Source organism: Larus michahellis, chromosome 17 (assembly GCF_964199755.1).
Source record: "Larus michahellis chromosome 17, bLarMic1.1, whole genome shotgun sequence".
NCBI classification, from domain to species: Eukaryota; Metazoa; Chordata; class Aves; order Charadriiformes; family Laridae; genus Larus; species Larus michahellis.
The window spans coordinates 5,362,900-5,387,718 of NC_133912.1; the positions used below are offsets into that span (position 1 = coordinate 5,362,900).

General features: G+C 46.6%; 1 protein-coding gene across 4 annotated transcripts; it reads right to left on the reverse strand.

Moving 5' to 3' along the window:
* Positions 1 to 24,389, reverse strand: TBCEL (tubulin folding cofactor E like). Of its 4 annotated transcripts, none has more exons than XM_074561487.1 (8): positions 24,119 to 24,192; positions 20,101 to 20,250; positions 17,688 to 17,827; positions 14,349 to 14,530; positions 13,030 to 13,286; positions 10,143 to 10,269; positions 9,576 to 9,692; positions 1 to 4,483 (listed from the first exon to the last, which is right to left on the reverse strand). In XM_074561487.1, the coding sequence occupies exons 2-8, from the start codon at positions 20,231 to 20,233 to the stop codon at positions 4,165 to 4,167; spliced, it is 1,275 nt and encodes a 424-aa protein (XP_074417588.1). In that variant the 5' UTR covers positions 20,234 to 20,250; positions 24,119 to 24,192; the 3' UTR covers positions 1 to 4,164. The 4 variants fall into 4 exon arrangements, with proteins under 4 accessions (XP_074417588.1, XP_074417590.1, XP_074417591.1 ...); XM_074561489.1 differs by lacking the exon at positions 24,119 to 24,192 and adding an exon at positions 24,289 to 24,389 and having other exon boundaries at positions 7 to 4,483; XM_074561490.1 differs by having other exon boundaries at positions 7 to 4,483; positions 20,101 to 20,247; positions 24,119 to 24,156.
* Positions 24,390 to 24,819: the final 430 nt, after the last annotated feature.

A 24,819-nucleotide genomic window follows, 5' to 3' on the forward strand; every position in this document is an offset into this window, starting at 1 on the left:
GTGTAAAAACTTACATAAGTTTATTGAACTGATCCAAACCAATTACCTGTTTGGCCTGAATTCCATCGCTAAATCTGCGAGCAAACCAAAGGCAAATTGTGGGAGTGGGAAGTATATTCCCCATGAGAGAAACCAGAATAAAAAACGAGATGGACTTACAGTTCTTCTTTTTTCTTTAAAATTACATAGAGATGCATCATTAATAAGGAGCAAGAATAGTCCTTCATGTTTAAATTATGTTTGAAGTTTCCAGTAACTGCAGAAAAGCAATCACAGAGGCAAAGGCCCGAGATGGCTAGAGCCCCTCTAACGTTGCTCTGGGGAAGGCGTCTCTCTACTGCCTACAAAGTGCCACATTCAAATGAGGGAGGCACAGCTGCCAGGAATACATATTTTAGCCTCCGGGCTGCTTTCAGCACCTCGTTTGCATTTTCAAATCCACACACGAACAGGATCTGCAGAATCTCATTTGCAAGCAAAACGGGCAACCGACGGAGGCGGAGCCACCGTGTCGCCTTCTGTGGATTCCGGACCCAAGTAGGCGAGGGTAAACCCAGAGCCTCTCCCCAGAAGCAACAAGCACCGTGAGGCGCGGTTCCTCCGAGCTGCTCCAAGCCACCACGGGCCGCACTATCATCTGCCACCGGGATGTATGCAACTCCCAACAAAAGGGGGCTGCAAACCCCAGCGAGGGAGCAGAGGACAGTCGCCACACCACACGTATTCATAACATCGCCAGTTAGATGATCTGCCTGAAACATCTGGCCAAAATATGGATGTTCAAGAGGAATGTATCCAAAAACACAACGGCACAGCATCTAATCTCCACACATGGAGCCATGCGACACTTTGGTATATAGCTGTCACCTAATTCCTTCCGAACCAGGTGCTTTTCCCCACTGCATAGACTGCCCGCGGCAGACTTTTATGCATGAACTAGCATGAACAACAAAACAGTTCTTGACAAAAGTAGCCCTCGGACAAGGACACAAAAGCTAGAGTAGCTTGCAAATCTATTTTGCTTTCTCAAAGGAATTTGACAGACCCAGGGATTTTTTGCTAAAGTGGGTATACACTAACAACACCGGGAAACAGCCCCTGGTGACGTTGCACCGATTTAAATCAAACCTCCCGCCCTCTCAGGACCCTCCTGGATTCTTGGCACCCACTGTTGGCCCCAAACCTCCTCCCTCGCTCAGAGCCCTCCCCTCTCTCCCCAAGAAATGGTCCCCTGTTAAGCAGTAATATGGCAGACATACAAGACCCTTTCCCAAAAGGTATTACAAATGGAAAGCACGCCAACTTGGGATATTTTGCCACATCGGTTGCAGGCCATTTGGCTCTGCTTTTCAAAGTCAATCATCTGGACGCATAAACTGTCCCCAGGTTTTAGACGTGAGTCTTTCTCCTTGGGAAGCCAACCGAGATTTTTGGTTTTCTCCCCACGAGCTCTCTGCTAGCTGCGCAGAAGGTGAATGGCTGGAGAATGTCATCCAGAAACAACCTTCCCCCAAAGAAGTGGCAAGGCGGCGATATTCATATTGTGACTTTTGCTGACCCAAACAGACCAGGGGAGCCCGTTCGGGTGTTAGCACCAAATCCCTGGCAGGTACATGGCGCTTGTCCACCTCGTGTGCCAGTACGTGTTCTCTTTTTCCACCTTTCAGTTCCCACCAGGTCCGCTGTAAATAAAAGCATGATTTACTGACAGTTTTGAGCCGACGCGGTGACAGCGCCGTTCCCTACGAGGACAGGATAAACCTTTTGTGGGCGAACAAACTTACAAGCACATACTTGGGTCTTCTTTAACATCCCACTCAATTCTTTAATGGTCTTTGTTTATTTCCTTCTCTGAAACTGAGACATTAAATTGTGCTGAGGAAGTTGGTCAATAATTACAGCATCTCATTAATACCAGTTACAATACCATAAATATACCCATGTAGGCAATTACTGCTCTATAGAATTAGGTCAGAGATACTTTTGCATCCCCATCAGTCGCTTACCTCTGACACTGCAGCAACCGAGGGATAACCTACTTAAACTGGAGGTCAACAGGAGAAATAGGCTTCTAATATTAAACAACCATATTTTCATAAAACTTTTTTTTATAACAAAATATCTTATTAAACACAACTTTTCCTATGCGTATGTATGTATATATCATACACAAGTGTTGGCTTAAGAGTTCTGCTATAAGGCAGCAAATGCCTTTCTCTGCCCAAAAAGAAAATACATCTTCAGTAAAGCTCTAGCTTATAAAAGCATCATCTTATGTTACACTGCCACCATCTCCCCGCTCTTTTGTTTTATGGGTACCACGTCTCCATAGCTACGTGCCGCGGCCTCTATGCTACCTATGGCGAGTCTTGCTCCATTTCCTATTGCTCATCTCAACGGAGCCAGGAGATCGACATTTTTGGCAGGGGGATGAGGCACGAATTATTAACTTGTCTTAAATCCTCCCATTTTGAATCATTACTCTGGATGCGGAACTACTCCCCTCCCAATGGTCCCCACATCCTGAACCTGAAGACTATGAGAAGCATAGAGAATACTTCGTCCCCTCCCCATCCTACCCCACCCCAGGATCTAGGTAAAATATGAAGAGAAATACACAACTCCAAGAATATAAAAGGAGCTCAGTGATGTGGACAAAAGCATCATGGGAAAGAAAGTGCACGTGGGGATAAGGGAGCATTGCAAAATTAAGGTCAGAAGTTCATGTGTAACTAGAGCCCTCGCTGCACAGCTTCAAAAACTTCTATGCAGCTGCTTGTAACTAGATAATTTGAAAAGTCTTCAACTTGTCAGGGCGGCAGAGGAAGAAGGGAAGACACAGGAAAGCCAAACAAGAGATATAAAGGAAGGAGGGTTTCATCGCACAAGAAAGAAAATCTGCTCTGCAGTAGAAAATGGGGGCTAATTTAAGCAGCAGCACACGATGCCTACGAGGTGCGTGTGGGGGGAAGCCAATATAGATAGTGAAAACCTGCTTTACAATAAACGTGAGTCTAGTTGCTTTGTTACTCATCTTCTAGAAACTGATCCGAGCCAACACGTTCTCCCAGTTCGGACCCTAAGCAGGGACCCCACAGCCAGGGGCCCCAGGGGAAAGTGCTAGGTTTCATTTCTGGTGCAACAAGAAGAAACACAAACTTCAACTTTACTCTTACTCTCTCCCAGGAGAGCGATTTTAGCCATTCCACTTTCAGTACAAACTGGTACAAGGTGAAGTGCATACTGGAGGATCTCTTCAGCACTGTGGGGATCAATCACAGCCAATGGGGGAATCCTCTCTTCAACCCCTTTTTGACCGGTTCCTCTAGAAGCCCTTCCAACGCAACACCCATCCGCCGCCTTCCAAAATTCACTTTGCAATGCACACAAGGGTCCCTTTGCCTCCAGACTGCTGGTGCTACAGGTTGCAGACACTCTGTGAGATGGGTACAGAAATCAAAACTTTTTTTCCCCTCAAAATCAGAACAGGACAGCATGGATATAGAGCGTGCGTTTTGAAGATAGTTTCTTTCTAAAAGGGTCTCTTTCTTTCCCCCGTTTTGTGCACTCACACAAACCAAACCAGTGGAGTTAAGTGGATGCACTAAATACCTGAGCTCAGAATCAAGCAGAATACTGTTTTAGATCTTCCCAGTAAACTCGAGCACAACAAAAGGTGGAGACAGCACCTAGCTGCAAAAAAATACTTCAGCAAGCTCGAGCCGCAGTCGGATAGCTAGGCCAAAGGGGCGCTCTGGTGGAACCAAATCCCCAAAAATTTAGAAAAAGAAAAAAAAATAGGTCAAATTCTGCACCGAGCTATCTTCTCCCTTATAGGCCCTAGCATTCTTTAGCTTGAACAACTGACCATTCATGCCAAATCACGAGTATACCGGAGCATTGAAGAAAACATCAAAGTATCGCACACACTGAAACACACGCACTGAAGTCAATTGTCACCTCAAGGTCACCTGCAGTGGGTGGCCGGCACGGTTCTCAGATCAGGGCACTCCCTCCGGGCTATGAAATCACCTGCTACAGAAACGCAACCAAACCTCAACCAACCGACCGAAAGAAAAACCTTGCAAAAACTCCTTAATGCATGTGTGGGGGTGTGTGGGGGCATGTGTGTGCACGGCCGTGCACTCACGAGGTCAAAAGAGGCTATTTCATTCTGGGCTCCACATAAATTTTATCTCCATCCCGAATGCCGTAAGAATGAAGTGCTCGCGAGCTGTATTTCATCTCCTCGGGACCAAAGGGAGCTTCCTGGTCCAAGTAGAAGAGCAGCATGTTGCTTGTTGACAACTGCACTACAGTTTTCAAGTGCTTCTTCAGTTCTGCCACAGTCTGATCGAGACGGATTGACATCTCTTCCACCTTATCCTGGAAGTGAACCTCCACCTTCACGCTGCTCTGTGGCCGAAGGTCCACAACTGCCAAGGGCTCCAGCTTCCCGTACTTCGTGACCAGCTCATGATACCTGAAAAATTAAACAGTCCGGAGTTACGGTACAGTTGCTCGTATGGCTAATGCACAGTTCACAAGTCAGTTTGTTTCACATTACGATACTATTGCACTTTATCCAAGCATGCTACTAGGTTGCAAAGTATAAATGAACATCTGCACAGAGAGTACAGTGACCGAATAACAAGAGGGTAAGCGCAGATTCCACGGCACGATTCACCTAAAGCCCAGAATTCTTTGGTGGGAGCTAAAACCAGAACCCAGACAGCAATGAGCTGTCCTCATCCTCCATGTCAGTGACTAGCTGGCATATGGCTCTTCCGAAACATCTCGCAGTTTAACCGGCACTTCGCGCAAGGTGGGAAGGATGGATGAGGCTCTCATGAGTAAAGAACGTTGCCGAGCTAGCATTCAAAGCCCATAGTACATGCCTCTCTCCATACAAATCTCCTGCCCAGCAGCAACTAAAAGAAAACCCCATCTTTCTTCCCCATTTGCCACCAAATCTCTCTCACTTTGGGGAGCTGTATGTTCCTCACATGAGACAACATTCACCCCAATTCAAGTCTGATGACCTGGAGAGACATCCATTAGGAATAAATCTGGGTGGTAGGAGTCCTGTTTCCTCCCCTGCCAGCATGACGCTTCACAGAGCACACAGTGTTTCTCATGCAAGATGCTTAAAAGGAGAAAATAAAACCCAGAAAGCCCATCCACTCCAGTCACCTTGTCTCACAGTCCCCAAGCTGCACCGTGGCACCGACATGAACCTGAGTGAGCGTCCGACTAGGGAAGAGGCATCTAGCTGAGGAAGGTGAAGTTATCACTGACCTGAGGCATTCGAGTTGATTGGTCTCAAAACAGATTGCTGAACAAAACTAAACAGCAAAGCTCTCTACTGGTCTCCTACAACTTCAGAAACCCCAGCTGTGGCTGCAGCGGGATTTGGAAGAAAAACAGGGCGCTACACTCACAACTAGACTATGCCTCCTGCTCTGGTGAAAATACTTCACTAAAAAGTGCCAGAACCAAGCTAGCGCTCACACAAATGATGCGGCCCTCAGCCTACATTCCCAGCACCTGTGGCTTCACGGCCCTTTCAGACATTCCTGCTGTTTTCCAAGAGGCCAGCTAGGTCGCAAGTGTTACACTCCACTGAGCACAGGATTACCAAAGCAAGGTGAGCTGCCGCATGGTTTAGAAGCTGACAACAAACGGGGGACTTCTTGCCAACTGATTCATCACACCTACTCTAAAACAACACGGGAATTTTACTAGCAGAGCCACACACTCCACCATCACTTTCTCCTTGGGGACAAGTTCTTCGACTGTTCTTCACAAGGTCCGTCCCGGGGATCCATCCCCTGCAATGGAAAGCCCGGCTCGGCCTCCCGCCGCCTTCAGCAGGTATCGCTCCGATCAGATAAGGCTGCATCTCCCCTGCCTGGCTGGGAAAGAGGCGAAACGGCAACACAAAACACAATGTGATTGAAATGACAAAGACCGAGAGCTGCCGAGAAAAGGTAACATTTCAGAGGCTGTACAGAAAGCTCTTTTTGTTCCCCATCCGAGCCTGAGCTGAATGCGATTGGTGCTGTGTCACAGCCCGTCGAGAGATGATGGGACCTGGCAGGCTGGGTGACCCCAGGGAGTCCTGCCGAAGGCAGGAATGTTCCTGGAGAACAGCAGACCTTCTGTCTGCCGGGAAATGAGGTAAGGGCCACAACGCACTAGGATTTCCCCAGTCTCACGGGCAAAACGAGCCTTCACTAGGGCAGAGCGTCCAAAGGCAGGCTGGTGCCCTGCTCTCACAGTCACCTGGGTGATACAATCAATCAGGCCTATTTATTTGGAAAAGTCATTAGTGCTGAAAGGAAACATCGTGCTCCCCATATTTTACCCACCAGGCTACTGCCTGCAGTAAGAGTGAGCGGTAGCCAACGTGTGGCTGACAGGGAGGATTTCTTTGCAGCAGTTTCTACTGCAGACCAGCAACAATTTCTCACGTGCTGACCAGAAGTACTGCCACAGTTCATGCGCTAAGGAAAACTGCAGTGAACAGGGCTGATGGTGCGAAGAGTATGCAGAGGGGGACAAATTTCAAGCAAGCTGAGAGAGAGAAGTACCATGAGGGAGCTAAAATTACCCAAATGCGTGCTGTAAAGATGCAGAGGTTCAGGCAACGTTGTCTTAAATTTTCTCATGTCAAGGAAAGGCAGAACAAGCTTCACAGCCTGCTCCTTGTATGCTAGCTGCAGCCTCCAAAGAAAGTTAGGAGTTTGAATATTTGGCTTCTCTCAAATCAATAAGGACGAAGGCACACTGCTCATACAGTTCTTTTGTACCCTGATAATAGGCACCCTGGAGACTTTTATAATCACCCCTTGCAGCCTGGCAGACGCTGGCTGCCAGAGCAGAGGATGCTGAAGACTGAGCCTGGCTAAAACTGTCTCTGATACCCTGCAGATAAACAGTGGACCAGACAAGCAGAGGACTCATTAAAAACCCCCAGACACAAAGACGTCACTCAAGAAGACAGCCAATATTGGATTGTACGCTCGGCGCTCTTTCTAACCCATGACATCCAGAGAGAGAAATTATTCTGCCCATTTCCCTCCCCTTCTGATCCCTTTGCGCTGCAGCGCATGAAGACGCGTGATGCAAGCAGGGGGGTTTGCCATGAGAGCGCGTGCTGCTTGCTTACCGCACGCTACACCCCAACAGTCTTGAGGGGCGCTGCTTACACTCATAAGTTTTCCGTGCCCAAGTGTGTCTTCTTCCTCCGCTTGAGGCAGCACTGCAATGCAGATGCTGTACCCCCAGCAACAACATGTGTGTGTCCTGATTAGATTCTAATTACAAACCACCTTCAGACAGACCACACCAGATGTGGGAGCAGAGAAAAGGAAGCTTTAGCAACAAACACACACAAAATCCCTCTGGAAAGAATACTAGGTTTCCCTTCCTACAAGGGATGCTGTGTACGGATGCAGGAACTGAAACCCAGCCCTCAGCACTAGGGACACTCTCAGCCATCTGCAGCCTCATTAGAATATAGTCTGTAGCGGCACACAACTCCTCCAGAACAGAACAACCCCCTCTAGTAGCTGCACAAGTCTCTTGGAAACGCTGCACAGATGAAGGGATTCAGACAAAGAGCCCATTGACCACAAAAAGGGCCATAACAGTGTTTAACGGTTAAGAAATCAGAGGGGGAGGTAATCCTCCTGTATCTTACCAAAATAGCAGAAAGCTAGCATGTTGGTCAAGATCAGCCCAGCTTTTTTGGATGGGTGAGAGATTAGTAATTTCTTGCACGAGCTCTCACCTGGAAACCGACCCCAGATGTGTGTAATACTCTGTAACTATGTGGATGCACCCAGCCTGTTCCCAAAGTCCACGTCCTAACAGCAGCACCATGCGTGTCTAAAGCTATACCCCACCACCTCCTCCTCAGCAATGTATAGGTCCTGCACACGCAAAGGCAACTATCACCACAATACCAAGAGACACAAGTCCAGCAGGAAAAGATTCAGAGCCTGCCAGCTATTTATTTGCCTTCCCTCTCGTGCGCAAACCCTTCCTCCTGGGGTCAGGGTGGCACACCCGTTCCACCAGCATCAAAGGGCTACTCACACCTTAGTTCCCTTCCCAGTCTGCAACCGAATACGCTGTTCTCAGCACAAGGGCCTGCCTTGCCTTTTCCCAGCTGTTTTTCCAGGTCAGTCCAAGCCCTGTTCACCAAAGGACAGGACACCACTGAAGCTGTTGCGCTCAGTTGCCCTGCTATTCTCCCCTTCTGGAGCCATGAACACAGAGACGTGAAACAGTTTTCTTAGAAATAAAATGTTATGGAAAATAATCCATTATAGGAGCAGCAACATGAGCTCGCAGTGCCTGTCTCCCCTTCCTCTCCCCTGCATTCTCCGCCTCTGCTGCTATCCCTTCCAATATTTATTTCAATTTTTCCGCTTCAAGGGCTTCTAAAATTACAAGCCAGGACTTGTCCTCAGAAAAAGGCACAAGAGGGATCACCAGCTGTCTTGTCTCCCTGACTACATTAGTACCCTTCGCCTCTGAACTGACCCTAGTATGACTTTAACAAATACTATAATCGCTGGACCTATCAGTATTCATACAAAACACCGTGGTCTCATTCCCCTTTCCGGTCTTCCCATGCCCTTACTGTATTGGCAGGTCACATACACAGCGCTTTCGAAAAACAAGAGACATTTTACCTAAGAGTTAAGCTGGGGGAAACACTGACCAGCCAACGTACACACTGACCAGATTCCGTTTGCACCTTTGTCCTTCCCTACCTCACTTGGTTCCTACCTCTCTCTATCCCCACCTCTGTCTGTCCCCTTGGACACACACACAGAGACACTTTTGTCCTACCCCCTTTCAGTAAACAAAGGGCTATAAAGCTTTGTTGTCTGCATGAGGGTTCTAGGGCAAAAGGCACGTAAATGCAGTGGCTTCATTATCCATGATCCTTCCTCAGCCCATTAAGAAGCAGTAAGTAGATTCTGGCACAGAGAAGATACCGACTGAACAGCATCTGTCAAAGTTCATTAGTTTACCAAGATTAACGGATCATTGGGCATACGTTTTTGGCAAAGAAAAACCATCAGACTTGCGATTTGCAGGCCTGAAAGTGAGGGGACAGCTTCCCATCGCTAGTCACATTCCACACACCAGATGGTCAAGAGAATTAGACGCCCTGGCCTGGCACCAGAGAGCACGATCTGTACTGGCTTTTGGGCAATCCCAAACACAGGTGGATTATGAAGCTAGCCACTGGAGAGGCCAGGAAGCAATGAAGATCATGAACTGAACAGTCATGTTGTTTAATGGCACTTGACGCGGACACTTTAAGACCACATTTGACTCAGAAGTGATTCTACAAGTCATAAGACGACATGCTAATATAACGACATTAACTAAAACAGATTGAGGAAGGCAAGACAGGAGGAAGGCGAGGGATGGTTTTTTTCATGGAACAGCTAGCCCAGATTTCCCATGTAACATCATCTGTTCAGTCGTCTTTCCTTTTGCCTCACTGCTCTTCTGTTCCTGCTCTCCATTCTGCGACAAAGAATTCATACCTGAATGGGACTTCCTCCTCTGGGAACTCCATGTAGTATCGGATGAAGAATCGCTCTGAGTCCTCTCGCTCCCCATCAGCAACAATGCTTCCATTGAGCTTGACAATAGATGGCAACCTGCATGCAGACACCAAGAAATACAGTCAGCGAGAAGAGAAACCTGGACAGGGTGACCAACCAGACAGTCACCGTCAAAAGCTACGTGCCACAACATCAACTCCAGGAGAATCCTGCCAGGTAGCTTACGCCTCAGTCCCCTTGAGAGAGAGTGGGCAAATTCCATGCAGTTTCTCCAAGCACATTCAAAACCAATCATTTTCATTTTGCCACATATACGCATCGTGTGCACAGGCATGTACGGGACTCAAAAAAGTCTCTGAAAAGTAGACGTTGGTCTTAACATTTCCACAACTCCCACTTTCCCACACAACAAAAAAATGCTCAAATCTTTGAGTGGTGAATTCCTACAAAACCCCATCTCCTAACAGCCTCTTCCTCCAATTACCCGCTCCCAGCCATTCATTGCCATGTAATGCTTCTGCTGAGGAGAATAAACAAGCAACAGACCTGGCTATTAGCAGCTTCCTGCGTTCCTCAGTGGTGTAGGACTGCAGCAAAGGGATTCCTAGCAATTTCACTTCCTCGAGCTTGGGAAAAGAATTTAACTTGTCAATGTCTTCCCAGCAATGCAGACCTGCTCAGAAGAAAAAACTTGCTTACACAAACACAGATAATAAATACATCGTGTATCCAAGATAATCAGATACAGTCAAAGGATATATGTGACAGGCGAGCGTCAGCTGCTGTTTCTTTGAGAAGTTGGCTTTTTGCTCATGATGTGCTGCAAAAAGTCTCCTTCATTTGCTCACAAGACAGAGTAGTTTACATTCTCTCATGCTGTTTTGTAAGTCTAGAAGGATGATCTCCATGGCTGATTAGGGAGCTTAGTTTTTTATGAACCATTCACTCTTTGGCCTCACTGCCGAGGACTGACTAGCATCAGTTATGACTGCTCCATCTATAAAGGGATGCTGCCTTAAGTAGTATTAAAGTCATCAGGACTTCTGTCATTCTAGGCGCCACTAAATAGCCATCAAATGGCTCTACCTTGCACACATGACCACCTTGGGTCCTATTTCTGCTCACGACCCAATGGTAAAACAGTCCCAGGAGCCATCCAGCCATTTAATGAAAAAGGCTTTAACTCAATTTCAGCCCCCTCAATACCTGACATTTGGGATAACAAGGCAAGCAGTGAGGGTAAAATAAAAAAAGCTGAGGATCGAGCAACAGCACAGCGCTGATTATGTGGCGAGATCAACACTACTTGTCTTCGCTTCCCTTTGCTGTGACTGCGGAAACATTTACCGCAATCCTTTTCCAATGACTGTTCCAGAAGCTTATACTGGCAACACAAGTTAGAAAACTTGTTTCTCCGAACAACATTCAACAGCTTCACCCACACAGCACAGAAAATGTGAAAAAACAGAAAAATTATCAGTTCAAACAAAATCAGGGATCTCATTTGAGCTAAGCCTGTCAGGAAATGCCAAAGTTCAAGGCCAAAGCGTGTGTCACAACCGCAACTCAGAAGAAGAGGCTCTTTTCAGAGCAGAAACGAAACTCTTGTAAGTATCACGGGACTGTATGCGAGGTGGTCAGAGAGAGTGTCCTTTCCCCACAGCACTCAAAACACCTCTGCCAGGGTCACCTATGCCCAAAGCCATCCTCCGGGCTATCAGTATCAGCTACATTTACAGACAAACTCAGTAGACGCTTGTGACAGGAGAACTCTTACACCTGATCTCTGGGGCACAATGTCACCAAAGAGTGACAGTACCTCTCCGAATCACGCTGCTCTGAAAGGGCCAAAAGCTCTTGTAGCTGGGACGAAGCTAGTGCAGAGACACAACCATCTCTGGAGGAGACATTCCTGTCAGCTATGACATCTGTTCATCCCTTCATGACCCCGTTGTGTTACAACTTCACTAAAAACCATTATCTTTAGCTCATCCCTGATCTCCACTAAGCTAAAAGTGCCTGCAAAAAGCGGTGCCAGTTTGGAGTCTTCACGTGCCAGAATTTGGAGTGCGGCAGCTTTCCCTAAAAAAAAAAATAAAAAATTAACATGCTCCTTGGGATTTCTGTTTGACTTTCAGCTCCCAAAATATCAAAATGCAATACAAAATCCAGAGTTCTTAAATACCTGGCATCAAAATTGCAAAACTACTTACCACAGGAGCGCTTGCTCCTCAGTGAGACAGTGCTTTCAAATCCAGCTTAACAGGCTTTTCTTCTTCTAGATAGCTTTAAGCTTTTATTATAGGGATTCCTTGATGCTTACATTGCAGAGCATGTTAATGAAGTACCATCTACCTTGGCTAACACTTAACTATCACTTGTACAGCACATAAAGCTGTAAAGAACAAAAGATGATGATGATGCATTAAGTACTCCTGCAGAAGAACTTCTGGCGTACGTGTCATCTCACAAACACCTCACAGCCCTCACAGGTGCCCTGCAGCTCCCTCTCTCTGAGCGCGGGGTGCCCTTCGCGATATGCCAAATGCTTATTCTCTCTCTGGAGCGCTGGCTGACCGTTCTCTAGGGCTGAAGCGTAAAAAGCAGCCTTGAGAAAACTTGTGGTGAGCTTCTAGTAACTGAGCAGAGATGACAGACAGCTTTGGCTGGTGAATGCTCAGCCCTTACACGCCACATACCTACACAAATGCTCATTTTACCCAGGATAAAACATGGAATAAAATGCACATGGGATTCTTTCATCCCCTCCATTTCCAGACATTTATTTATCCTTCTCCGGCCAGGAGCACCTGAGGCAGGGACAGGAAAGAGAGGGAAACTACTAATGTAAAAACCCTTTGCCAGCTCATTTTGAATAACTGCCAGTCCACGCTACTCTGACTCATCTTTTAGATAACGACTAACTACCAAAATCAGCAGGTAGAGCCCACAGAGACGGGCAAGCTGATTTCTTGCCTGTTTTCCTCTCATAACGCTACATTCTTTGGGACAGTGCACTTCAGTACATCTGCTTGCGTGCCCTGCGTTACCACTGTTAGGAAACTGGACTTCAAGATGATAGATCTGCCGGGACTACATTTATCAACAGCTTTTCGATTCTGCCGAGAAGCCACGATAGATCGGGACAAAGGTCACCGGGCATTTTCATCTCTGATACAGCAACAGAACCATCCCAAAGGTTTAGGCTCTTGCTCAGCACTTCTGCCTTCACCTGCCCTCTCTCGTACTTTGCAGGAAGCAATGCTGACTGCAGGCTACTTACTGCTAACACAGGCCTAAGAAGCAACCACCCCAAGGCCAAAGTTTCGAAGAGCACAAAGCAAGCGTGTTTTTCACCTACTCAGGATGACAGACTGATCAACCGCTGTCACTTATGCTGAGAACAAAAAGCATGCTGCCACCAGGCTCTCACCTGACTTGTGCAAATTGATGGATCGCAGGTTGGGGAACAACCTTGCCAGGGAATCTTCCGACTCTTCAATGGTCGTGAGGTTGTTGTTAGCCAGAATAAGTGTGTCCAGCGATGGAAACATAATTCCCAATTTTCGAATTTCAGTCCAGTCTTGAAGATTATTGTCAGTTATGTGGAGTAATTTGAGAGACTGACAGCAAACCGGAGAACAAGACACTGTTTCGTAGTCGTTAAGGCACAGGAAGAGCTCCTCCAAGCTGCACAGGGGAAGAAAAATCATATCATCATCTCAACATACCTTCAGAAATAGCTCCCATCTCAGGCACAGGGACATACATATGTGATTTTAACATGACTTTCTGTAACGGCTCTTATGTGATTTGAAACCTTGATGTGGAGAAGACCTTTGAGCACTCCAAACGGAGTGTTTCAACTATGTCTCTGCTCCCGTCTGTAAACTTCCTCCACAGATAAAAAACACTAAGTGTTCCCCTTGCCTCCCAGTATTAATTGCCTACCAGATTGCACGGGGTTGTGTTCCACATTTGCGCCCAACAAGCCACCAACCCAACTCCAATGGTGACTGGTCCCTGCTCTCAATGCTCACCACTTAACTTAAAAAGGTGGTTTTATACAACACAGATGACCCTTTTTCCCCCGCATCACTGGTTCTGCCAAAGATTCCCGTTAAAGAAAGAAGAGGTCCCACTAAGTTTTCAAACGACTAAACTAGCTCCCCTAATCCCAGGGAAGTGTACATTGGCCACACAGGATATACTGCTGTCATCATCTCCACTTACAAAGCTGTACAAAGAGGAATCTGTTATCAAAATGAAGCCACCAAGGCCACTTGGGGAAGCAGAATGCCACTGCCAAGGTGGACCGTGGCCAAGCCACAGAAATCAACGCTTTTGCACAGAAAAGCATGATGAAATATTACTTGACAAGTGGCCAGACCCTCAGACTTACATCCCATTCAAAAGCTATTAGTACAGGTATGCACTGCAGCATTCATTCTGCAGCGACTCAGAGGAAAACGTGCCACCTCCTACATTGTCGGGATGATCATCCGTCTCTGGTATTTAGATTTGGACGAGAAGCCCTGGGCTTTGCAGCACCACACAAGTTCAGCCTTTAAGACAATGTAAAGCATTCCCCTGGCCGGTTCCCAAGCTCCCAAAGGAAAAAAAATCCCTTTTTCGCTACCAATTGTGTTTGCATCCTCACACCCCTCTCATCCCTCAGCCTGTGATTTGCTAAGCCAGCCTTGACCTGTGTGCAGCAAGCACCCCTTTCTATGCCCAACTCCCCATGCTTACTCTGGTAATTCCTGCAGGATTGTGTGGACTGTTTCCCAGGAAGCTTTGCTGTTGTTGAGCACAAGTTTGCGAACACCAGCGAAAGACCCAGCACACCTTCTCTCTAAAACGGACAAACTGAGAGGGTTGGAACTCAAGTTTAGAAACTCCAAGTGGGGAACGTTGGACACAATTTTACTGACCTAAGTGGGGAGGGAAAAAAAAGAGAAAGAAAGAAATGCGTATCAGGCAGTAATCGGACCTCATGCAATAATATCCCATCTCCTAAAAGGGGGCCTTCAGAATCACCACAAGCCAAAGAAATGATATAGGGGGAAAAAAATAAGGCTTCTGAATAACTACCTGTAATTCATACTCCAGCTATTCACTGATCTAGATTGATTGGTTAATTGCTCATTCACCTCAACAGTTCATTTAATTACACTCTCCGAGCAGCTTGATAAGAAAAAGCCAGTCTCTTGGGAGAGGTCATAAAATCCACCTCAAGACCAAGCTTAAGCAGCAGCACATTACAGGACCCAGCATGCCGTACCCCCCGTTTAGTAGGGACGCAATGGGCACATCTCTTAAGTTTATGGCCAACAATCTGATCACTTGCTCAGCTTTCCACTGCTCCCCATTAGCCACAGACTTTGCTGTTTTGCCTAACATAGAAGACAGACAGAAGCTCACTGTGCACATGCAATGAATTTCTGATTAGATTCCATTAGTCTGAAAACAGCAGCTTTCTTACAATCAATCCAAATGTTCAGGTAGCTCTGCTTGGGGCTACTTTCTTTTTTTGTACGTACAGATGTACACCTGAGGGCAAAGTAGCAGAGAGGTAACGAAGAAAGATCGAGAAAGAGAAAGGAACACCAGAGACGGCGACTGTACAGCTCTGGAGTGGGCTGTGTGATCAGGGTAGCTGCTGACCTAGATACTGCCAATACACAGGAAGATACAGGAACAGGTTATTTAGATGATCAATTTGTAGTCACCTAATAATGATTAAGTGAGAGAGCAGCCAGGCAGCATCAATTCGTAAAGAACACATCACGTCAATCTCATTTTCTTTTTTAACTGGGTAACTGATTCAGTAGGAAGTAGTATAAGGGAATGACAGCTTCCAACACCACCCACACACCAGTCACAATAGGCAAACTGGGGACTTACAGTGCCTGGGGTACCACTGTAAGTTGAGAGTTCACTACAAAGCCAGGAGACATACCAAGGAAGTATTATGGCAGAACACCACTTGTTATGTTTACCATGACCAAAATAATTGAACACTATGCATTGTCTTAACCCGTGGGTGACACTAAGGTGGGGAAAGGCTGCCATCATATTGCGGTACAAGCCTAGAGACCAAAGCGAAGCCATCTGAAACCTGTAAGATGGAAGTTCAGTTCAAGGATAGTCAAAGCACTAACGTTTGGGGAAAAAGACATTAATCCAGAAAATAATTACAAGTCAGAAAACACCTGGCTAGGGAGCTGCACTCCATCAAGCAATTGGGATGGGAGGAGATGGGGCAGACCATGACACACACAGGTCAATAACAAGGCCCATTTTCTAGCAAAGGGCAATTGTCTCATGCAGAGGCTGAATTCAAATGCTGCATACGAGATGCTGGAGGTAATTAGTCTGCCTCACTTCGTGCTGATGAAGCCTCAACTTAGGTGATGTCATGTCTTGGGCACTGCGCCTTAGGAATGAAGTAGACAAACTGGAATGACATCACAACAACAAAAACAACACAGGATTTAGAAAAAACGGCCTACGATAAATGACTGGAAGAACTGGATTTTTTTCAGTATTATACTAAAATAGGAAAAGGAGACAAGAAAGCTCTTCTTTGCAGATATAAAAGGCTGTTGTATAAGGAACAGCGATGAATGCTCCTCCATACCTGCTGAGAAGAGGGCAGGGAGCAATTGGCTTAAATTGCAGCATGGGAGACTTAAGTTACATAGTTTAGACTATGAGGTTATTAGCTAAGCATGGGAACAGGCTACCCAGGGATCTGGAATCCCCATCACTGGCAGTTTTTACAAGTCAGGTAGATATCTATCTGTTGCAGATGGGCTACGAAAACTTAATCCCGTCTCGGAGGAAGGGGCCAAAGTACACGGAAGGCCCTTCATGTCCTGCTTTACTGCAGCTCATGCAGAAGCCGGCAAATTGTGCCGCCCAGGGTAGGCTAAACAGACTGAACAAATAGCAGGGTGTGAGGCATGCAGCTTGAGCTACAAGCGTATGTGCAGCTCTCCCAGCTGCTTACCAGATGTGAGGTCAGCCCACTGAGAGCAAGAGGCAGAAGAGGGAGCGGAGAGACAGCGCTTCATTAGTGTAGGAGGGGGCCTTTCTTTCGGTGTCAGAATAGAACATGCCAGGAGACACCATCCCAGATCTTAGCAGATATGCCCTCAGTACAAAACCATCTTCCCTAGCTCTGATCTCAACAGACAAGCCTAAGCTCTCTCTCCCACCCGCTGAGCTAATACCTTGTAGGCTAAGAAGGAAATAACAGGAACAGGCAAACATATCCCATTTCTGACTTTGCAGCCCCCATGCCAGAGCTGGAGCATTTCTGCTAACACTGCATTAACTATCCGTTTAAAGACATAGGAGCTTGATGCAACACAAACACATGATCATTTTTATGTTGCACATCCTGGTTTTTTTCTACGTATTTCCAACAATAAACACTAACATAAAAGCAGAGCATAAGCCAGGGAGGAACTGTTAACAACACCTGAACAGACTGCAATTGTTTTACTCCTATTACATGGCATTTATCTAGCATATTTCATCCAAGCACTTCAGTGGATTTTACAATAGCATTTAGCATTAATTAATGAGGCTTCAGAAATATCCTTTGAGGTAAATGTCATTAAACCTGTTTTGCAGATAGGGAAACAAAAGCGGAGAGAGAATAAATACCTTGCCCAGCGTTCATAGAATCGGTGGCAAAGCTGAGAGTCAACTCCCATTACTCAGACCTGCTTGGTTCTTACTCTGTTAAAAACTGCACTGACCATTAACCTCTTGACATTGGAAATGCCAGTTTCAGTGCTTTGCACAATTAAAAAAAAAAAATATATAATTGTCACCCACAGGCCAAGATCGTAAGTCACGAGGTAAATGAAGTGCCCAAATGGATTAAATTAATCATGTTTATTGCTCAGTTGTTGTCAAAGTAAATAAGCATCAGCTTCAAAGATGAGTAAGAAGCCACAAAAAATGGAAATCTCTCTCCTTTAAATGAACAAAGTACTCTTATAACCTGCAACACATTTGCAGTCATAGTAATAGCCATAAAAGTTATTCAGAAAGATGCACATGTAACCATTTTACCTCGTGCCAGTCTTCCAGTTTATTGTCAGAAAGATCTAGCTCAGACACGTGAGCACAGAAGGCGGCAATTTCATTCTCATCCCCTGCACAGGTTATGCCACAGCTGTTCAGTACGAGCACACTTGGAAGGTTGAGGCGATCTGAAACAGGGAAAAAGAAAAGATGCCCTCTAGCCAGCATTGCATTGCTTGGTTACAGAAGGTAAGAACAAGCACAAACAAGCGTGACACTCAGCAAAAGAAAAGATCCACCAGTTATTCCACAATTTACACATATTTAAGGATCTCAGGATAAACATGGATTTTATGACAAGTGACCGACATCAATCAAGAAGTCTTCTGGTGTCTAAACACGAAGTACCACTCGGTATCAGTGCTCTTCAGTTACTACATGTATTTCTGTCCACACCGCAGCGAGGACGGGCCAGTCCTTGCTAGTTTATAGTATGTCTCATATCAGTTCTTGCCAGAAGTTATGCTCTTCTCAGGCATCTGCTGCTGCAGATAGGACACAGGACTGGGTGGACTGTTAGTTGAACAGAGTCAGACTCCCTTATCCTCTTGTACTTTGCCCACTTGGGGTTAGGGAACAGCAAGGATGTATTTAAACATTTCTAAGCTTTCACTTTTCAAAAATGTAAAATGTTTAGCATTCTTACATCCTGGAAAAACTCAGGTCTCTACTCGGCCTTTTATGTTTCTGCTTCAGTTTTGCTCTAGTTCCTTCTCAAGCAGGTAAAGTTTTTGCAACTCTTTCACACACAAGGACTTGGATCTCAATCACAGCCTGATTTGCTAAGGCCAAAACATGGCAAAGTTAAAGCTGTGGATTTGTAACAAGAAACCATTTAAACACAAGAAATCCACATTTAGGGAAGGCAAGCCATCAGTCTCACACTCTTTAACATATGATACGGCTCTCCCACCTCTGTGGAGTATCAAAATCTGTTAAAACTTAACAAGCTTTTTCCTGAAAAGGTGGCCCTTTTTCTCTCTTTCATACTTGACAGCTACACAACCAGAAAGGGATTCTAGCAGCAGACAATTATCTGGAGCAATCTGAGTCTTCAAGTTTCCTGGCTCATTAGCAGCTTCTTTAAAGGATAGCGTTGTACTTTGGGAATTAGCCATGACGTACTTGTAAGTCATGTCTCCGTCACACTGTAAGACTTAGAAACATGTGCCCTCCTTTCAGCATCCAAACAGCTCAGGTAAGCGGGTGCTCGCACACAGGAGAGAGGGCGTTGACTGAGTATGCCATCAGGCCAATTTTCTGTTCATGTCAATTTTGAGCGACGTGCAGTAGTTTTATCCTCAACTGAACTCAGGCCCTTTTTTCTCCTCTGTCAAGCTCAGTTACTGTAAATTTCATCCAGCTGACTTCTGTGGCTATTTTCCCCTTTGGGGCTGGTTATGATACAAATTGACCTGACGGAAATTTAAACTACCCTTACAGATCAAGATGGGCAAGAGGTTACACAAAGAAGGGACAGTTCTGGTGGGATAAATGTGAATCTCAGACTCATCTGTACAAACCGAGAACCAAATGCTAACATCAGAGCATGAGGGAAGACTACAGGGTGTCAAATGGATCCAGTTCAAAGAGCAGGAAGGAGCGACACAGATTCCACAGTATAGGAGGCACAAGGACACACTTGAGCAGCACAGCGCTTCAGACACATCTGTCAAACTCCCTCAAGGCAGTAAGGTCAAAGGCAAAGGAGAGAGGCGATTTCTCCACTAGGTCAGCGTAAGCACGGTCAGAGAGCATTTGATGCCTTGAGAAGAGAGCCAAAGTAAACCACAAATTCATTTACATCACTTGTCACAAAAGAAGCCTAGCTGGAGATTCAATGACTTATCGCTTGGTTTGAAATATGGTCCAGTCCTGTGGAACACTGGAATCTTTCTGTACCTGCAGGCATCAATGAAAATTGATGGCACTGCGTGACACCACTAGCATGTGCACCAACCTTGAGTTTAGATCGAGGTGTTCTGCATTTGTTAAGCCGTCTCTGTCAAAATACGCATTGTTGCAGCCACTAATAAAATAGTCAGTACCACTAGTGTGAAGAAAATAAGCTCCAGGGACTGCTGAACCCTCAAAACTCAGCACTGCACAGGGCCTTCTTTCCATCTTTCACTGACAGGATTCTGATTCAATTATGCTGGCAATGACAGGGGTAAGAAAAGTACTTGTTTTTTTACAGCAGCTGGTTCAGTCACTAGATCAACTTCCTGTCTTTGTTAGATTCCAGTCTCTCAGCTCTTCAGTAAGAAACACATTATAATACATCGTGATGTTTCTTTTTATGGTCAATTCAGGGCAATTCTTCTTTCAACATAAGCAGCAGCAACCAAGAAACTGATCCCAGCCAGAACCCCACAGATGCTCAGAATGACCACAACCCTACCTTTCATAGGTGAACCCTGTGGAGTTGCTGGGACATGCACACCCATACCAGGTCCACGACGATACGGGAAGTTCTCGGGGCTGTATTTCTCACAAAGAACTTGCATGAAACTCCTTCCGCTGGGCTGGTCCATGCTCCCTTCTTGGACTTCTAGTTAATGCAGAAAAAAACAGAGCATATAAACAGTCAGCCACTAATAATTATCTCCAGCAGTGGTCCTTGGGAACACAGGACAGGAAGTGACCAGCTGCGTCATGGGTTTTGCTTCTTCTGAACTGCAGATTAGTCCAACAGGTCATATTTCAAATTCAAGATTACAGTGAAACATTACGTGGAAAGAAACCAAAACCAAAAAAGAGGGCCCAAGCTACACAAACATGCTTTCAGTTATACCATATTACAGGCCAAGTACACCACCTCCTTGCCCCACATTCTCTTACAGGACAGTTCCCAATATGCCCCAGCCTGCAAAGATTACTTCTGTGCCTCATGAGAGGACTGCGAGATATTCATAGCTATTTTCAAAAGCATTTCCAGGGCAGCAAGGAGGGGAAAGAGCAATGAGCTGTTTCTGAGTAAGAGATTGCTCAAACAGGTGTTTTCACCCTGTAACTTCCTTTTCCTCTAACTCAGGACTTTCAGTCAAGGTAAGTTTTTCGGATGGGGAAAAGAAACGTGAAAAGACAAAGGATCCACAGCTCCCTAACTGCTTATAAAGAAACACTACTCAAAACAGGTTGCAGTTTGTCTTTTTAAAATCAGACCAATACTGCAAACAGCCTGGAGCTCAACAGCCTCTGAAGCAAGACTTCCATCAGTTGGCCCACTGGGTACCATGGAAATACTTGAGTTTGATAGCCAGCTCACTCCAGATATCCCAGGGTTCTCATCTTCACTGACAGCAGTGGCTCACTTAAAGCAAGATTTGGCCTCAAACGGAGCGTCATCATTTCTTCTCTGACATTTGCTCTGACATTTCTCCTCTGACAAGAACTACGGTTCTTCCGTCCTGCCTGCAAACCTGGGCTTCTAATTAGAACTCAAATGCTGTGTCACAAAACACTCTCGAGCACGTATGAGCACACGATTTGGCCAGTCCAAAATGCAAGTTTTGCCAATTCAATTTTGCAGCTGCTTAATGTATCTGGAAGATAAACATGCCCTTCCTATCTACATGTGCCACAGAACAGAACAGCACAGGAAAAAAGACTCGCCACATCGCAGGCTGCTGACCTGCCTAGAAAGATATCAAGTGTCAGCTGGAAGTATATTTGGCACAAAGATACCATGATGGTCGGCATTCTGCTGTACCCTAGGTGGAACTAAGCTTAGCTGTCCTACTTTCCTCATGTACTCTGACCTTGGTATTTTATGGTTTCCTGGATAATAAAGGAGTCGAGCTTGATAAATGCACAAAGAAAGGGAACCGCATTGTTCCCAGGTTTCACAGAGGTCTTGTCCTCCAAAACAGGGCCTGCTACCCATCACGGACATGATGGAAAGATCCACATCCGCCTGTTCTTACAACACAAGGCACAGACTTGCAGGAATCAACTGCAGATTTCCTATAGCATACAATCAGTCATGGAGCAGTGTTTTCACTAAGTACTGCGTAATTACATTTTTAGCATATTAGCAAAACCCAGCTCACACAGATATGTACATTCTGCACATAAACCTGCACTTCCAAGAATCCTAGTGGAAATCCATACTTATGAGTTCATGGTGGGGCCACACATATGCTGAAGTGATGTAGCTAACCAATGCCGAATTGAAGTTTCTGCCTGCTGCCATAGATTTTCCTTTAGATTTATTAGAGGCAAGGATAAATATAAAATCCTGAACAACAGGGAATTAACTAAGGTTCAGGTTCCCTTTGCTGAGAATCACCTATAACAAGCTCTACTTTACTTCTTCATGAACAGACTATCTAAACCACTTCTATCACAAAGGACTCCAATATAATAAGCCGCAAGTGAAGCCTGTTATAATTGTTACACTATATATAAAGCTTACACGTTACAAATAGGGACTTAAAGGATAGGTCTATCTTAAAGAAACAAACAACACACTTTTCTCAGCCCTCACCAACTCAACTGATTCACATCTCAAAGTTAACTTCATGTCACTAGTCTGTCTAGAATAGAAAAAAAAAAAAATCCTCAAATTGAAGCTTGTGTTAGGAACACACCATTTAATTTTATGCTAAAACATTACACACGCTACAGAAACAATTTGCATTGACAGCCAAGGCTTTAGGCTGAAAGGCCCCACTCCAGAGTGATTTGGGAGCTCAATACTGTAGGACAGACAGATACTGCTTTCTAAATGCACAGTCAGACCTCCTGGTCTGGAAATTCTGGAACTCCCCCGTGAATAAAGCTTTCTGCCCTTCACATTGCTTTTCTATCAACTCCATTCCTCTTTATCCACTAAGCAAACATCAACTGGAAATTTCACATGAGAAAGCCAACTTAACGTCACAGTAGAGGCAAAAAATTGTGTTTTCAGCTTCAGTACGAGAGCAATCCAGAACCGAGACAAAACCCTCCTGATGTTAACATCCATCAACTTTGAATGACAAGCATTTTCTTTCTCAAGCTTTGCTTTTGCAAGCCAATGCCGCTGCCAGATGACAAAAATGTCAGGGGGTGCACAGTCACCTTTTCCTCTTCCCTTCTCCTCAGATTTCGCATTCACTATAACCATCTGTCATGCACGTGCCTTCTCTGAATGACTACGCTTGCTTGAGAGCAAGGATTCACAGAATATGCAAAGAAAGCATGACACATTTCAAGTGAATGTTGTCTGTACGAGGGCCGGACAGGATGATTTTGCAAGGTATGCTTTTCTGCATGTTTTCCTCCTGACGGCACAAGAAACAATTCATATCCTAAAATAACTTTGGGTTTCCTAAATGACAGCATAGATTGCAAAAGATGTGCTCAGTCTTTGAAAGATGTCAACAAATAGTCTTTGTTGTCTACATTTAAATGCTCTGCTGGAAGGCTGTGGCCCCAGTGACATGCAACATGGCAAGTGTCTGCAAAGAAGAGCACGACAGTGACTTGAGATCCAAGGGAAACCCAGCGGGCTGCTGCAGCTGATGACTGAAGTGAAAGGAGGACACTAAAAATGACATGAAAAATATTTTTATCTCCATGCTATAAGCCTACAAGGTGAATAAGAGACCCTTCAGGAGAATTACATCACTAATGACATTCTGATGAATTCCAGTACTACCCGAATGCCTTCAGAGCAGGTCCTAACCAGTCACACACCTAACACATTTTGACGTGTCTGTACACATGAAAAACAAAACATAAGGAACAGATGCAACAGAACAAACATCTGTCTAAAAGATGCTGGTATGTCCTTCTCCGAAGACATGATTCAGGGAAATTATTTTTGATGTGATCTTGAGAGACAGACAAATGAATACTGCCACGGTAGACAGACTGACCCTCTGAGCCACCAGAACGAGCCAACCAAGTACGAAAAAGGCTGTCAGGGACTCCATCAAGGCAAGCACAGCTATTTGCTCACCCGCCACAGTACCACGCGTCTGGAAGCAGCCAATGCCAATGGCAGGGACTGTGGCGAGGAGATCGGACACAGCACGAGAGACGCCGGGCATGTCACTTGGCGTGCTTCTGCCCGGGACCCTGACACTGTGCCACTGAACCATCAACACCTTCAGGGGCTGCTGGAAAACCAACTCGCCGCAGAGGAGCCCGTCTGCCGGTCCCCGCCTCTGCCGCCGGGCCCCACGGCGGGACACGACAGGTCGGGGTCCCCGGCCCCCAACCCCGGGCGGTGCAGCCCCCGCCGGCCCGGCCCCGACACATCGGTTAAGCTGTCGCTGCCTGCCCTCGCACGGCCCGCCCAGCCCGGGCCCCGGCTCGCCCCCGGGTGACAGCGGCCTGCCCCGCTCCGGTACCGCGCCACCCCCGCCGTGCAGGGGGCCGGTGACAGCCGGTGACAGCCGCGGCCCCCCGCCGCCCCCGGCCCCGCTCACCCAGGCCCGCCGGCCGCGTCCCGCATTGACCCGGAAGCAGTTCCGCGGCAGCCAAACATCACGTGGCCTGTGCCCGGTCACGTGAGGGAGCGGGGGCCCGGCCGGCGGAGGCGCCGCGGTTGCCGTGGAGACGACGACGCCCGGGGCAGCGTCCCGTGATGTCACCTAACCTCATCGCTGACGTCAGGCAGGGAGAGAGACGGGTGACGCCAAGATCCCCCCAGCCCCAGGGCCGAGCGCCGGGGCCTCCCGTGGGGCGGGGGTTGCTCCCAGGCCGGCCCAGCGCCCCAGAGTCCCGCCCCGCCCACACCGCACTACGTAAAACTTGCAAATCGGTAAATACTGCGTGTTGTTGACGTGTAACGCCAGTGGCACGCGACCTCTCCAGCAGCTGCCCCCCTTGGCTGGCAGCGCCCGGCCGTGCTTTACCAGTTTGCCTGTGTCGCTCCCGTTTGCTCGCTCAGTGGTGGCACCGTCTTTTCTGTGCTGGCTGGTCACTACCTCGGAAGGAAGGATGATAAATCATGCAGGGAGTAAGGCCGTGGCAGACGAATCTGCCTAGCAACGAGCCTGCCTGGTTCCCTATCTCTGTCCTTTCCGGGATTACATGATAAGGATCAGAAACTGCCTGAAACACGGCCTCTCGTTCCTGCCGCAGGTAGGGAAGTTTGGAGGAGAGCTGCATTAGTCATGGCCGAATA